At 37.9% G+C, this 17,001-nt stretch overlaps 1 protein-coding gene across 2 annotated transcripts in view; it reads right to left on the bottom strand.

Moving 5' to 3' along the window:
• ASPM (asp (abnormal spindle) homolog, microcephaly associated (Drosophila)) overlaps positions 1 to 12,038 on the bottom strand; it is a 62,445-nt gene extending 50,407 nt beyond the window's left edge. For both annotated transcript variants that reach the window (XM_011995719.1, XM_011995728.1), the window contains exons 1-5: positions 11,486 to 12,038; positions 9,370 to 9,513; positions 7,744 to 9,223; positions 5,212 to 5,316; positions 576 to 722 (exon numbers count right to left, since the gene is read on the bottom strand). In XM_011995719.1, coding sequence (XP_011851109.1) covers positions 576 to 722; positions 5,212 to 5,316; positions 7,744 to 9,223; positions 9,370 to 9,513; positions 11,486 to 11,782 — 2,173 coding nt within the window. In that variant the 5' untranslated portion in view covers positions 11,783 to 12,038. The remainder of the gene's footprint in view (positions 1 to 575; positions 723 to 5,211; positions 5,317 to 7,743; positions 9,224 to 9,369; positions 9,514 to 11,485) is intronic.
• Between the last annotated feature and the right edge of the window lie 4,963 nt (positions 12,039 to 17,001).

The following is a 17,001-nucleotide window of genomic DNA, read 5'->3' as shown; positions in this document are numbered from 1 at the left end:
TATGATGGTTCAACAATTTAAACATTTATAAGAATTTTTCCTTATTTTGAACGAAAATTGATCCCTATAACTTCTATGCAGGAGCTGCACAAAAGTTAAGTTTCCTTCTCTTTCACAAGAGAACACTTCAAATGTTTGACAGGCATATCTCTACCTGGTCCCTTTCCCAAGTTTTCTCTTTTCCAGAACAAACACTGAAATGTTTAAAAATTCCTCCTATGAATTGGTGTTTATAGTTTCCTCATAATCCTATAGCTTTCCAACATACTTCTTAAACTAAGGTATTTAACAGTGGGACAATATACCCAAAGTGGGCAGGCCACATAGGACTGATTGCATTGACTGATGAGAGAGAATAGAGAACAAAAAGTATATTTCAGTACTTTTGGTAAAGAAAATCTACATATATAAATTTATGTAAGTAAAAATTCTTACCTATACAAGCATTTAGGCTAATGAACAGGGAATTATGCCATTAATTATAATAACTATGTATAATTAAAGAATGACAAAGTATGTTAAAAATTTTATCTGTTAAAAGTATTATTAAATTTAAACATTAATATAACGTTTACCTTCAGAAATATTTGTTTTTACAGTGAAGTCATCAGGGGTTAATAAAAAATTTAACCACCAAGTGAAGCCCTGTTCCTGCTTTTCCTTCCAGCGCTCATCATAAAACATGTTTTTTGCAGCAAATGGCATCGGGTGTCTGGGAATATCTAAGAATACAATTAGGTTACTACATAAGAAAATTTCCTTTAACTTATTGTACAATATATAGCAAAAGCCACTTTTACTAGCAATATCATCATTAAAACACTGAACAATATTTGCTTTTCTACTACTTGAAGGAAAGAGCTGAAAGCATTTTGGGTATGAAATGTAATCAGAGCAAAATGGGGAAAGGTAAAGGAATATTTCCTGGTTATTTAAAAATACTAAACCACCACAAGTCAACTGCATTAAAGTCTGATAGAATACCTTTTTTAGAATTGACGCATAATAGATGTACATATTTTTGAGGTACATGTGATAATATATTGATAGAATTTATACAAATCAGGTCAGTGTACTTGGGATATCCATCACATTAAATATCTGTCTTTTTTGTTGTTGTTGCCTTTTTGGTAGAATGCTTTATTTTCCTTTGGGTCTTTACCAAGTAATGAGATTACTGGGTAAATGGTAGTCCTGGGCAGACTGCTTGAGGCCAGGAGTTTGTGACCAGCCTGGGCAACATGGCAAAACCCTATCTCTACCAAAAACACAAATAAACTAGCTGGGCATGGTGGCACATCCCTGTAGCCCCAGCTACCTGGAAGGCCGAGACGGGAGAATCACCCAAACCCAAGAGACGGAGGTCTCAGTGAGCTGAGATCACACCACTGCACTCAGCCCGGGTGACAGAGCAGGACTCTGTCCCAAAAAACAACAACAAAAAGACAATGTGAGAATCTTGAAAGCTCAGAGAGAAGAGCAACTCTCACAGACAAGGGCTCTGGATAACATTAGCAGCTGATTTCTCAGCAGAAAACTTGAAGGCCGGTAGGCAGTGGATTACATATTTAAAATAATGAAGAAACCTGTCAATTGAGAAATCAATAGCTAGAAAACTTGTCCTTAAAAAATTAGGGAGAAATTAAGACATTTCCAGACTTTTTTTTAAAGCTGAAAAAATCCATTTATCTCTAAATTTGCCATACAAGAAGTGTTAAAGTCCTTCAGGTTGAAATAAATGAGCTCTAGTCAGTAACTATATAAGTAAGCAAGCTATATGAACATATAAAGCTCTCTGGTAAAGGTAAATACTTAAACAAATGAAAAACAGTATTATTGTAATTTTGGTTTGTAACTCCGCTTTATTTTCTATAGGATTTAAAAGGTAAATGCATTAAATGCAATTATAAATTTGTTAGGTGGTATACAATGAATAAAGATATAATTTGTTGCATCAATAACCTAAAAAAAGTAGAGCTATATAGCAGTAGAATTTTGATATGTCATTGAAGTTGAAATAAATTCAAATTAGAATGTTATAACTCTAGGATGTTATATGTAATTTTCATAGTAAACAAAAACAAAACACACATAGAATATACACAAAAGGAAATGAGAATAGAAACAAAACTTGTCACTACAAAAAAAATCAACTAAAGATAAAACAAGTAAATAATTGAGAAAATAGCTGGCAAAAATCAGTAACTCTGACTTATTAAAACTTTCCATGCTATATAAATCTGAAAACTCTATTTCACATAAAACTGGAGATGAAAGAGACAAATATTTACTGATAAAATTAAAAGTTATATAGGAATCAAACACTAATTTGTTTTAGAAAAAAATTATGAAGAGAGTAAAAATATGCCTTACAGTATCATATAATATCATGTTTTATAGCTCTGGGAAAATAGAAAATAAAATGTTCTGTTAGTATGAATCCTTCTGTGACCTAAAAAAACCCTATGGATCATACCATTATTACCTAAAAAGTCTATTCTCAAATGCCGCAGAGTGATAATTTTTATAAGGTAGTTATTAGTTTTAGATATGGAATAATATTGGTGATTTCAATTTTAGTAACATTGGATTAAGATGAAAGAATGAGAAGATAAAGGTCCCTCAGCAATATAACTCACAAACATGTTCAGAAGCAGTAAGTAAGTGACATTAATTATCTTTTGAAAGTCAATAATCTACGTTTTTAATTTATGCTGCTGGGTCCATTTATTCAACGAATAATTGCCAGTATGTGTCAGACATTGTTCCAGGCCTAGGAATGGATACATAAGTGAACAAAGATTCTGGTTCTTGTAGAGTTTCCATTAAAAGATCATTTAGTAAAATTTTTCTTCCCCCAAATTATAAAATCTGTAAGATGATATAACAACATGTATTAAAGTCATTGTGGGCTAGGCATGGTGGCTTATACCAGGTGTGGTGACTCATAGTGCTCTGTCACTCATGCTAGAGTGCAGTGGCACAATCTCTGCTCACTGCAACCTCTGCCTCCTGGGTACAAGCAACTCTCCCAACCCAGCCTTTTGAGTAGCACGGACTACAGGTGCATGTCACCACGCCCGGCCAACTTCTGCATTATCAGTAGAGAAGGGGTTTCACCATGCCGGCGGGCTGGTCCCAAACTCCTGACCGCAAGTGATCCGCCCACCTCGGCCTCCCAAAGTGCTGGGGCCACAGGCGTGAGCCACCGCACCCGGCCTTATTTTCTACAACTTTGATAACTTTAGTGTATACCCCAAATCTGTAAGACATAATATTATCGTTCAAATGCAACTCATGGCTCCTCATTGTACTCGGATTTTCTCTAGCTTTTGAATTCTTTATTCTAATACGTTTTAAGTGTGACACAAAAGCATGGGAGTTCTAATCAAAATCCAATCTTTTATCATAATAAAAACTATCAAGAAATTATTAGTAGAATTTAAAAAGGAAAATAGGCCTATTAAATAGATTTGTGTAACATAATATTTTATGCCTTTGAGTCCCCAACAAAGCCTCCGCTTCTATTTAGATAAAAAATGTAAAAATCACTACTGGATCCACAAGCAGGACTATGGTAAAGAAATTTCTCCACCTAACCAGCTCCTTTTACATGATGCTACATGTTTGTTTTTTCATTTTGGCAAATATTGATCGAATATCATCTTCGTGTTAGTCTACGTCCTCAGTGCCAGGATACAGAATCTGAAAAGATGGACACAGGACCTGTCTTCAGGGAGTTCACACCTTTTTCTTTATTTCTTGAGATGGAGTCCCTCCCTCGTCACCCAGGCTGGAGTGCAATGGCGAGACCCCGGCTTACTGCAACCTCCACCTCTGGGGCCCAAGTGACTTTCCCGCCTCAGCCTCCCAAGCAGCTGGGACCACAGGCATCGGCCACTACGCCCAGCCAACTCTTGTATTCCTAGCAGGGACAAGGCCTCATCATCCTGGTCAGGCTGGTCTTGAATTCCTGACCTCAGATGGTCTACCCGCCTCTGCCTCCCGAAGTGCTGGGATTACAAGCATGAGCCACCACACCCCGCTAGGAGTTCACACTTTAGTTGGGGATAATATACAATAAGCAAGCCAATTTTTAAAATGAGAACTTCAGAGTTAAATGCTACAAATACAATCTCACAGGAAGTTGAGATGTAGAATGATAGGACTCTCAAACAGAAAATTAAGAGAAACTCTTCTCTTACGATGTTTTTCTTTCTTTGTATTGGTGCTCAGCTGAGTCTACAGTGCTTCAGAAGCAGCCTTCATTTTATAAAAATCTATTATTTCTCATTGCAGTTGTTTTTTCTCTTCTTCGAGCTTCCTTATCTCCTCCTGCTGAACCGTTTTAAGATGCTCGACCTTGTCGTGCAGTTCTTTTTCAGCTTCTTTAAATGTTGCTTCTTTCTCCTTGACTCACTGCATAAATCTGTTTCAACTCTTCTTCTTCCCTCTGACACTGATCATTGAAGTCTTGTCTTTTGGCTTCAAAGATGTCTTGAAAACTAAGTGGCTGGTTGTCTGGGCCCACATCGGTAAAGCCCATTTTCTGCAGTTTTTGATACCTATAACATTCATAGTGCTGAGTGTGGGTTTTTTCTTTTAGATTTTTCCATATTGGTACAAAGAAGCACATCTAGGAACTTAACGAAGTCACAGTGATTTTCATTTTCCACTTGGAAAACTCCCCAAGGGTAGTGACGGTCTCTGACCATCCCTTTTCCAACTTTCACTTCATACATACTCCCTACCACGGCATCGGATAACAACCCATGTTTTTGACAGGGCGCGATGGCTCTCGCCTGGGAGGCCGAGGGGGGCGAATCACGAGGTCAGGAGATCGTGACCATCCCGGCCAGCACGGTGAAACCCCGTCTCCACCAAAAATACAAAAAATTAGCCGGGAGTGGTGGCGGGCACCCTCAGTCCAAATATCTGTCTTTTCTTTATGCTAGAAACATCAGTTATTCTCTTCTAGCTATTTTGAAATATACAATAGATTAGTGACTCTACTGATCTATTGAACATTTGGTCTTTATTTCTTTTATCAAACAGAAAGTTGATAGAATATCCTGTCATTTTAATACACACTTTAATAATTCTTCCAGGCTTTTATTCGACAACAAAAATCAATGTATTTCCATGTGAAATGCAATTAATGTTTCATTCAATGTCATGTTTTCAGAGAGTTTAAGTACAATAAATACTTGCCTGTTTTTAAAGGTTTTATGAAGGTCAAATTGGACTGCGCCACAGCGATAATGGGTTTTGTCCTTTTGTTTGTTTTAGAAATTGGAGTTTTAAATATTAATAAATCTAAAATAAATTAGAAAACAAAATTAGGAGCATTAAAATATAAATTCCCTAAATAGGTCAGTGATTTGAAAGTTAAAGTTTGGGGTCTTCACAATCATATTCATTTAGCAAATACTTAATAACCACTGTACTCCAGGCACTAATGCTATGAATTCGGTGATTTATCAAACCAACATCCAGAAGTTACAGACCATAAACCACAATTTATTTTGTGTTTATAGAGGCTAAAGTCTAGATTCAACCACAACTTATTGTGTCTGTATATTCCAGACTCTTTGCGAGGTGCTGAGAATATGCAGAATTGAAAAATATGGTCCCAGTCCTGAAGTAGTACTCAGTCTGGTAAAAAAAAAAAAAAAAAAAAATAAGTTTAAAAATGGTAGAAGAGCCTTCCCAGACGGGAATCTACTTGAGTTAACTTAAGAAATTAAAATTAGACATGAGGAATGTGGCCTGTTGCCAGAACTGCAATAAGGATGAAGCAAAGAGTACACGTAGGAAATGACATACAAGAGGTTAGAAGAGGTAGGGAGGAGTTCAACAATGTTCAAAATAATAGTGGCAGCTAATAGTTAAATACTTTGTTCCAGGCACTATCATAATCTTTTTCTCACACAATTATGAGAAAAAATTTATGAGAAGTGTACTATTATTACCACAATGTATATAATTAGGATACTGAGGCTTTCAGCAAATAAGTCACATGGTCTAAGGTCACATAAGCTAGTAAGTAGCCAAGATTTGAACAAAGGCAGTATAGTTACAGAATCTCCACTTAATCACTTTGAAGCGCCTACTGTGCCAGTGAAGAATTTTAATCAAAGAAGTAAAAACCCTCATTTATATTTAAGAAAACAGTATGGACAATGGAATGAACAGGGTTAAGATTAGAAACAGAAAATTACAAAGCAGTTATTACAATGACCCAAGGTGCATATGGTGAGACAAATTAAAAGAGTCAATGGAGACAAATCAGAGGAGAGTATTTTAATAGTGGAAGCAACAACCCTTAATACTAACTTATTAGAAAAGTGATAGAGAATAACAGGCTGATTCTCAAATATGTAAAAACAAGATGGTTGATATAATGCCAGGTGGCTACCAAAGAAAATACAATACAAATCACAGTAGCAAATAACCTATTGGAATAGCAGTTCACTCTTTCAAAAACAGGTTTCACAATAGCATATACTGCTACTAAATATAAGGAAAGAGATAAGAGCAGGGGTCAGCAAACTACATCTATCCCCCATGCAAAATCTTCCTGACAGTTTTTATACGTTCCAAGAGCTAAATACAGCTTTTACATTTGTAAAGAGTTAAAAAAAAAATCAAAAGAATAACATTTCATAAAACAGAAAACTTACATAAAACTCAAATTTCAGTGTTTATGAATAAAAATTTACTGAAACACAGCCATACTCCTTGATTTGCACATTGTCTATGGTTGTTTTCCCACAAGGGGAGCAGAGTTGAGTAATTGCAATGCAGATCTATGTGGCCTGCAAAGCCTAAAATGTTTACTATCTGGACCAATAGAGGAACAGTTTGCTTACCCTTGTTTTAAAGGAATCTCAAACCTATATCAATTGTGAAAATAAGGCACATGACTAAATTGGAACATTTAAAAAGTAAATTTCTAAGGAGAAATTCCTCAATCTGAAACCTTACAGAAATTAGTCCCTCTCCCTGGAACCACTTTCTTCTTTAGGAAGTCTTTCTTGGAAACATCTCACACTTCTTTGCAATTTACACACAAACCCTCTGCTTTTGTGCTTCCATAATTCCCTTAGCATAGCATAATCACAGGAGTGAACACAACTTGAGAACAGAAATTATACCTTTCCTCCCTGTGTACAGAGTGCCTACAATAATGCACATCACATAGTAGGTACCTTATTAGTCAAAAAAATATATCTAGAAAAATTGCCTTCTCTGTTCCTTTAAATTTGTCAGAGGTAGAAAGAGCCACTCGTGGTGACTTACTTGCCTCTCACATAGGCTCATAAATCAGATACCCAATATGTACAATTCTAATTCTAGACAAGAGGCTCCACCAGGTGGCTGCCTCAAACAAACAGTAGGTGTGAGTGTCGACCCTTCAGTGGCTTATTTGTTCATTTATTCACTTATCCATTAATTCAATTCATCTTTTATTGTACTTCTTGTAGGAGATTAAAATAGGTATGTTCCTTATTATCAAAGAATTTATCTGATCAGAATGCATCTACAAGAAACAGCAAAGAAAAATAGTTATCAGGCAGATACAAGATGTCACATAAGCTGTATTCACATTTGCTAAGGAAATGTACCTAGCAAACAAGTAAAAAGTATAAGTTAATACAGGCTTATCAATAGCAGATTTACTAAACCAAAAGGAAATATGCCCTTTACAGGTATACTTCAGATTTTATAAATAAGACTCACCAGTTTTCTTCTTCAGGTTTAATTTCTCTCTGTTGCTAATACATTTTGAGATGGGTGTTATCACATTTTTTGTTTTCTTAACAGATGATGTTTTAGGCTCTGAGGGAGAAAAATGGATTCTTTTGATTTCTCGCTCTTCTGTATGTTCTGTAACTGCAACTCTCACATTTGCATCTTCCGTGCTTCCATCACTCTTTCTTTTCCGAGCAACTGAAGCTGTTGTCAAAGAGGGCATTATTTGGTTTTTATAACTCTTAGATTTACTTAATACTGGATCTATAACTGGAAGATAAGAATGAAAGTCTTCTTTTTCCTTTTGATTATTTATTACTTTTTCATGTTCACCCACTGCACTGTTGAGACATCTTTTTGCTTTTGGTTTATTAATCTCAGTTTGGTTTTCTCTGGTACAGGTGGGCTTCCTTTTTGTAACAGTGGCAGAAAGTATTGGGCGTCTCTTAGGTTGTTTATCGTGGCTATGACTAGAAATATCCTGAACTGCAGAAAATTTAGGATTATTTTGTTTTATAAAACTGTAGTAATTTGACTTCATTTCTACTAGTTCTTCAAAAATAGCTTTGGGAGATTTTGAACCCTGACATTCAGGAATACATGGCAAAACTTCACTTTTGCTCCAGTCTTGAGGAGATTGTGGGACTTGAGAATTTCCATTTGATAATGGTACTTTACATGTTTGCTGAGATGTACACATATATGCCATGTTATCTTTTAAAAATTGATTTGGGGATAAAATAGGATTAACTGACTCTGATTCTAGATCCTGATTTAGTCCATAATTATCTTTTATGAAAGAATCTGGACTTAAAATTTTCTGATAAATTTCATGTGCAGTTGTTGATTGTAAATGCACAGGCTTCGAATTATCTGTCATAAACATATCTGATGAAAGACATGTTACTAATTCTAGTTCATTATTAGCTCCATGACTATTATTTACAAAAGAATCTGGACTTAGAAAATTTATTTGGCTTTGTGTAATGTTCAAAGTTGAAGAATAGTTGGGGGTAAGAATAAGTTTACTATTCTCTCCACTTTGATCATTAACATTTATGGAATTAAAGGAAGTTTCAGTTACAGCTTTCTCATTAAAAGAAACTTTTGAAACGTTGGCACTATCTACATTTAATAGTTCCCTATTTTCTGATGCATGAAGAGATGAGTAGGTAGTAGATCGACGTACAGAAAGCGGCAAGCAAGTTGCACCATGGCATTCATTGAAAGCAGGGCTAATAGGTGATATGGGTATTTTATTTTCTTCAAGTGTTAAAGAATTGTTTTCTGTTGGGGGACCGCCTTCATTCATAGCCAAGTTTTCACAAGCTTGTAGTGGGCTCCTAACTCTGTCAACTTTTTGGGAAACACTAAATGTTTTATTAACATTTTGAATATTTGAAACCCTTCTGTTGTGACTTGTAGAGGCTGAAATTTTCTTCTTTTTAATGGTATCCCAAAGACTCCTCTGCAAAAATAAGGAAAATACACCAATTAAGTTTGTAGCTATTGAATATTACCTTTAAATAAGCAATATTACTTCAAGCCTGTTATCAAAATAAGTTTTACTTATTATTAAACATTTTCTTAATCATAGAATGGTTAAAACATTACCTTTTTCTTTTTCTGCTTTTCTGCGTTTCCTAGTAATATAGCTTGGTGTTTCAGAACATCATTTACAAGAAACGTCATAATCTCTCTTACTCGGCCTTCTTTGAATGGTGTCCAGTTAACAGAAATAACAATTTTCTCTTTAGGCTATAATCAAAACAATACATTATATAATTACAATAGTAATTACATAATAACCAAAACACCTTACATACAACTTACAATATAGTAGGGCTTAATAATTGTTAACCAACACTCTATACAGTAAACATTTAATAAATCAAATATATTTTTCCTACCGTATCTGCTCACTTAATTATAAGAAAAAAAGCCACTAAAAATAACACAGTTCACAACAAAATAAAATATAAAATTTTAACTGTATTAAAGCAATTGAACAGAAAGTCTCTAAATCATTTTGTTTGAGTGGTTTCAAAAGATTTAATTGTACATTTCTAATTTTTAGATGTGTAGAGTACTTCTATTTCAAACAAAATGATCCTGCATTATGAAGACTTTATTTAAAACGAAATATATAAAGATGATCAACTAAATTCCTTTTTTCCCACAAATTCCTCTAAGGTCCACATCATCAAACTGAGATTTCTTAAACAGTTATTATTGTTCCAGGCATAAGTGCAGGTATCCTATGAAACTCATTTAATGCTAACATCCCTAGGAAGCAGGTATTACGATTATGCACATTTTACAGATGAAGTAACTAATATCCAGAAAAGTCTGCCAAAGTCACACAGGTACCTATCAGAACCCACGCAACCTAATGCCAGAGTTTGAACTTTAACATCTACACCCTACACCCTGGCAGGTAGATAGAATCTGCCAAATTTAAATGCTGACATGACAAAACAAATTTTGTTTTTCAGGAGAAACAGACAAGTTTTTGTTTTAAAGGAGAAATAATATAACATCATAAACAACTGATTTTAAAAAATAAGAATGGTGCATTTTTACTCTATAAAATAGTTTATTCTAAAAATACCAACAAAATTTAGCTCCACATTATAACAAAAAAGAGTAAGTTGAGGTATGATGTGGATAGAAAAGAAATCTGTCTTTCCAAAGAGAGGAAAGCAGGCAGTGATTCATGAAACAGAGGGGCGGGGTAGGCAGGTTCTGAAGTGTAGATAGATGAACCATTGGTGACACACAAGTTAAGGGATCTCGAATTAGAATCTCTTTTTTCTGCCTAATGAAGTGGTTATTAGCCTACTAGTTCAGATCTCCTCGGCTAACGGTTTTCACACTTTTGGAGGTTCTACTCAATGGAAAGGTCACAGCAGTCAAAATAAAAACACAAATTCTCCCGTCTTTGGTGAAGGGGATTGGAGCATTACTCTTGCAAATGCAATGAAGTAAAAGAAAGCTACAGGAGTTCTTGAAACAACATTTATAAAATTAAATTTAATGTGGCATTAAAATTACACTTACAGCAAAGAAAAAGAGGATTAAAATACTAAAGTGTGCAAACATAGTACACATACATACTGAAAACAACTCTGAATAGGTTTTTTTTGGTTTTATTGTAGGCATTTTGTCAAAACAAAGGCTCATTATTTCACCGGAAGAAAACACCAGTTACCTCGACTCTAAGGGTACAAATGGAAACTAAAATGCATATTAAGATGGCTGATAGAAAGTAATTCTAAAAAAGCTGCTTTAACCAACCAAGGTAGTCCTGTCAATCTTAAAAAATAGTGTTAAAAAAGCGCATTGTCTATAATTTAGAACTGCAACAGCATTTCGCAACGCCTTAAGTCTAGTAAAAACGCTTGTCAATTTAACAGAGAAGTCTATGCAACTTGCTCCTAAAGATGCTAAGTGCGCGCGCGTTGATGTGCTGTCACCGCCCAAGTTAGCGTCTATCCTAGCCTTCATTTAGAGAATATATATATATATATAAAATATTGATATATATACTCACACGCATGTGTATGCCTCAAGGGCCCACCCACAGTTATTAAGTGAAAGTGAACTCACATTATTATCTAAGGGTCTTTTCTGATTTCTTTTCCAAGCGTCAACCCTCCTAAGGAGGGTGGCAGGAAAGATAGCGGAGAAGCAGAGCACTGGCTTGGGGCACGCTCCTCCTAAGACCTACCTGCAACACGAAACAGCGCTGCGACACGCTGAAGCCCAGGTCCGCGGCCGGGAAGTGGGAGATCTTCACTTCTGCCACCTCCTCGTTAGGGTTGTCTAGGGCCAGAGGCAGCGTCCGTGAGTCTCCCAGGAGAACGTCCCCGAAGCAGAGGAAAGGAGACCTGCAGAAGTGGCTGAGAGACAGGACCGGCGGGGAAGACGCCTCCTCCTCGGTCGCGGGGCCCCGCAGCCCCGCAGGCGGCCTCCGCTCGGTCGGGCTCACCTCCCAGCAGCCTCGCCCCACTCGCCGGTTCGCCATGGCAGCTTCGAGACTCCCCTGGATCTGCTTGCCCCGCTCCCACGAGGCTGCTCCGGAGCGGGGATCCGGGACTTACGCTGACCGTTTCCCCTCAGGGGCGGCTGTAAAGGTCGTGGGAGTGAATTCGGCCCTTTTTCTTTTCCACTAACCTACACCCTAAAAAACAGAAAATAAGCCCAACAAACTCGCAAGTTCAAAAGAGGAGCCAAACAAGTATGGCGTTTTGACTCTGTTTAAACTTCCCGCCTCCACCAATGAGGCCCTCCGGGCGCCGCCCACCTCATCACGGGGCCAATCGGAGAGCAACATCCCCTGGCCAATGAGACGGCGGCGCTTCATTTGAATGATTTCATCTGGCCGCCAATCGCTGTCTGCGGAGAAGGTGAGAACAGTAGCGGAATCCTGGCCACCCTGTGAAACCCGGGGCTTAGAATTGAAATTCGCCTTTAGATTTTGGTTGTGCTGAAGGGAAGGGAGTCACAGCATTTCCACAGTACGTGTAGTAATCATTGCCGTTTCCAGGAACAATCATAGATAAAACTTCTAAGTAGGGAAAAAGTGGTTTACGTCACTCCTCTCATATGCATACCCCGCCCAGAATTATATTAATTAACTTTACTGTCGCGGTTTCCAGGGCTGAAGGGTAGAGATGTAAAGATAATTAGTTTGTGTGAACATGCTTATTTTAGTGACAGAACATAGCAGGGACTCAGTACATTTATATGCTGTTAATTACCTCGGGACGCTGGGAGCAAAATCAGGTAAACAAATGAAACCCGACATTCCCAGTAATTCATAAATGATCGTTTTGACTGGCAATGCCCTTCACAAATAACTTATTCGTTTTTATTTTAGTTGTAGGTATCTAATAATAATTATATCTTACATATTAGGGATTTTTAAAATTATTTATTTATTTTGAGATGGAATCTCGGTCTGTCTCCCAGGCTGGGGTGCATTAACGTGATCTTGGTTCACTGCAACCTCCGCCTCCCTGGTTCAAGCGACTCTCCTGCCTCGGCCTCCCAAGTAGCTGGAATTACAGGCGTGCCTCACCACGACTGGCTAATTTCTGTGTTCTTGGTAGAGAGGGGAGTTCGCCATGTTGGCCAGGCTGGTCTCGAACTCCCGGCCTCAAGTAATCCGCTCGCCTCCGCTTCCCAAAGTGCTGGGATTACAGGCCTGAGCGGCGCCCCACCCTATGCTTGGGATTTTTAAAAATCCTTTACCTATTTATCTCAATCTTCACCTTAAACCTAAGGTATCTCTTAGGGCATAGGTACCATTATTTGTACCTTACAGGGGAGGAATATAGGTCATGCAGCCTAAGTAGGAAGTGGCAGAACCCAGATAAGGTACCCAAGCCTGTAATCCCAGCAGTTTGGCCCTAGTCTTGCTCTTACCCACTACATTATATTGCCTCTAAAGGTAGTAGAAAACTTAAAATATAAAAATAATGTCTGGATGTATGTATGGTTACACAAAGCATGTAAAGAGAAGTCAATGGAAAGTGAAAATAAGGAAGATGAGACATGAAATTATATTTAATGGTATCCAATTTCACCTGAACCTTATTATTGGACCTTAACAATATTTAAATGAAATTTTTCCACTGGGCACGGTGGCTCAAGCCTGTAACCCAGCACTTTGGGAGGCTGAGGCAGGCGGATTCTTGAGGTCAGGAGTTTGAGAACAGCCTGGCCAACATGGCGAAATGCCATCTCCACTAAAAATTAAAAAATTAGCCAGGCGTGGTGGAGCACGCCTGTAATCCCAGCTACTCAGGAGGCTGAGGCAGGAGAATGGCTTGAATCTGCGGCGGGGGACGGGGGCAAGGTTGCAGTGAGCGGAGATCGTGGCACTGAACTCTGGCTTGGGCAAGAGAGCAAGACGCTGTCTAAAAAAAAAAAAAAACTTTCCTAGAGGCTTAAAAAAAAAAAAAAAAAAAAAACCAAAACCAAAACCCTGGAACAGAGCCTCACAAGTCACTTCAGTTCTCCTCAGCATCCACCTCCCACGACCTCTCCATTAGCTTAGGCTCCAAAAAATAAAACTTGGACAGAGGAGAGTGAAAGATATGCTGTGGGATGGAGGAAATAGCCTGTACAGCAAAGAGTTACAAGATTTTGACAGTCTAAGGTGGAATGTAATGGTGTTAGACCAAGAAGACAAATCATAAGGAACAATAAGGCCCAATTTATTGTAATGGGTGCGCTTTACCCATTTAAGTAATACAATGGCTGAAGTATCTGGGAATGACTTTAACAGTTTAATAGGTTCACTCATTGAAAACTGAACTCAGTAGCGGTTTACAGTGGTTACAGTCAGGTGGGTCAAGGCCAGGCACGATAGCTCTTGCCTGTAATCCCAGCACTTTGGGAGGCTGAGACAGGAAGATCGCTTGAGCCCGGGAGTTAAAAAGCAGCCTGGGCAACAAAGTGAGACATGGTCTTTATAAAAACAAAAACAAAACAGGCAGTTGGGTCGAAATGCTCAAATTACCTGGCATTCTGTAAACCAAAAGCTCAGGAAGATAGGAATGTTGGAGAAAATCTACATGTGCAACCTACTTAGTCAAGTCACCTCTAAACATGCACACCCTCCACCCATTCTCCCTTTACCAAGGTGTTGATAAATGCATTAATTAATAATAAGGACGTCCAGCATCCATGAAAAGATCTGGGTGACTATTTTTTACAGGCCAGAAATGATGATAGAGGATGCAATAATGAAAATTGGTTCTCTGATATCCATGTGAATTATAGGATCCACAAGTGGTCAAAGCTGATTGGCACTTAATAAACAAGGTGGTACAGTTCTTACCACAGTGTGCTAATGGCAGAATTGTAATTAGAGGCAGGGATCTGTGGCAATGGCCAGTTTCTCAAGGGCCCTATAAATAAGATGAGCTATATACTATGGTGCTGCCTAACATATATAGGCAGAGAAATATCACATATGCAAAGCAAAAAACCTAACTGAAGCCAATATTGTGGCAATTATGCCTTTTACCCACTTTCCAAACTTAAGACAGTTCATATACCCAAAGCTCCTTGACTAAAAAGAACCTTGCAACATGAATACCATAAATCTCTCAACAATTCCCCAGAGGGAACTGCAGTCATTTACCAACATGAATATGGATTGGGGACAGGAACTTTACCTCCTAAGGGTTATTAGATAATGAGATAATAGCTCTGCCTTTCTGCTATACTCCAGAATCCTAAAATGTCACTGTGGACCACCAGACATAGTGGGAGCTTCTCAAGAACAGGTGACAGATGGCATCTAAGTCAGAATCTGTGTTACCAATTGTCCTTTGGATCCACCCATTTCCAGAATATAAAATAGGAATACTTACTGACCACATTCTCACACTGGTTCCTAGATCCAAGGAACGAGGGCAATTATTGGAGAAAGGACCAAGTGGAGGCCCCTGAAAATGCCCGTTTCCCCACCCCTCCAATTCAGAGATTATTCTGAATACCTGAGAGATGCTGGGATAGTGATTTTGTCCACGTACCCACTTTCTCTACTTATTTGGCCAGTGCAAAAGCCAGATGGGTTCTGGAAAATGATAGTAGATTATAACAATTGTATGATGATGCCAATTACTACACTATGGGTTCAGATGTGTTATTTTTATACACAAAACAACACACCTTTGTCAGCTGGTTTGCAGCTATGAATCAAGCAAAATGCATTTTTCTTGTTTTTCCTCATTCATCCAGTATTGAAAAATGGAAGCACTTTGTACTTAAGTAGTAGTACAATGCTATAGCATTACTGTCCTGCCTCAGGGCTAGAAAAATTTCCTACCTATACTGTAATATTGTTCAGAGGGACCTGGATCTTAGTATCACACTGGTCCATTATATTGATGACATTTGCTAATTAAACCTGGTGAGCAAGAAGTACTTGTCAAGAATTGTGAAAGTCTGAGATTTTATCCCTCTTGCAAGCTAAAGCGTTAGCGTGCTAGTTTCATAAATGCCAGCAGAAAATATGATAGTTTTGGGTTAGAGACAAGACTTCATTATTCACAGAAAAAACAGTAGCTAGAGTGTCAGCATGTTCATTCACATTGATTCCTTCTGCTTCTTAAGTCTCATGGGACCATACAAAGGGCCCATGATGGATGCCTGCACACACAGTGGGTTGTATTACAGGAAAGGAAGAGTGAATTGGAGATTTGACTGTTTTTATAGTACTATGCCTGGGCAGGGAGGCATCCTATCATCCTTCAAGATTTGTACAAACACAATCCTGAGAAATGGCCTACGTAAAAATTAATAAGGGCTTCATATTCTTAGCATAGCCAGCAAGAATGTGTAGGCCTGCTCAGAGCCCATGGTAAGTTGCATCTCTCAACAGGAGCAAGCACTCTAGATGCCAATAATAAAAAAATGTAACTCAGATGGGACAAAGTTCAGGGTCCTATCACATCTGTAAAGTTTTTAGGGATCCAATGGTCTGAGACATGTCAAGCTCTCTCTTCTAAAATAAGAGGCAACTTGTACTTTGTATCATTTGGAAAGCCTCTTTAGATTTTGGAGGCAATGCATGCATTATTAAGATACATCTCATCAAACCATTTACCTAGTAAACTCTAAGACTGACATTTTTGAGTGAGGCCTGGAACAAGTAAGATCTCTGCAGCAGGTCTGGGCTGCAATAGCCGAAAACACTCATTCCATGACAATCCCAGATGCTCTGGCAAGTTTCCAGAGAAGTATCATAGTACAAAATTCCAGGTTTGGAGAATAAGACTATGCCTTCCTCTGCAGAAAATCATCTATCATTTGAAAAGCAGATCCTAATTATGCTACTAGGTTATGGTAGAGACTGAATGCCTCATCAAAGGGCTATAAGTGACTGTGTGATACAAACTGTTTATTATCAACTATTACCTAATCCAGGGATCAGCAAACTATGACCTAAAGGGCTGAATCTGACCCATTGGCTATTTTTTTGTTGTTGTTGTAAATAAAGTTTTATTGGAGCAAGGCCACACCCATTTATTTACATATTGTCTATGACTGCCTTCACACTGCAATGGCAGAATAGCTGTGACAGAAAACATATAGCCTGTATAGCCTAAAATATTTAGTGTCTGGCCCTCTACAAAATATTTGCTAACCTGGGATCTAATCTAAAGGTCCATAAAATTTGATGTGAAAAGCAACATTGAGCTATCAAACAAAAGCAGAATCTACAAA

The sequence above is a fragment of the Mandrillus leucophaeus genome, unplaced genomic scaffold (genome assembly GCF_000951045.1).
Source record: "Mandrillus leucophaeus isolate KB7577 unplaced genomic scaffold, Mleu.le_1.0 Scaffold1132, whole genome shotgun sequence".
Lineage (NCBI taxonomy): Eukaryota > Metazoa > Chordata > Mammalia > Primates > Cercopithecidae > Mandrillus > Mandrillus leucophaeus.
Note: the sequence above shows the minus strand (reverse complement) of the source record. Positions and strands in the feature narration are given on the sequence as shown.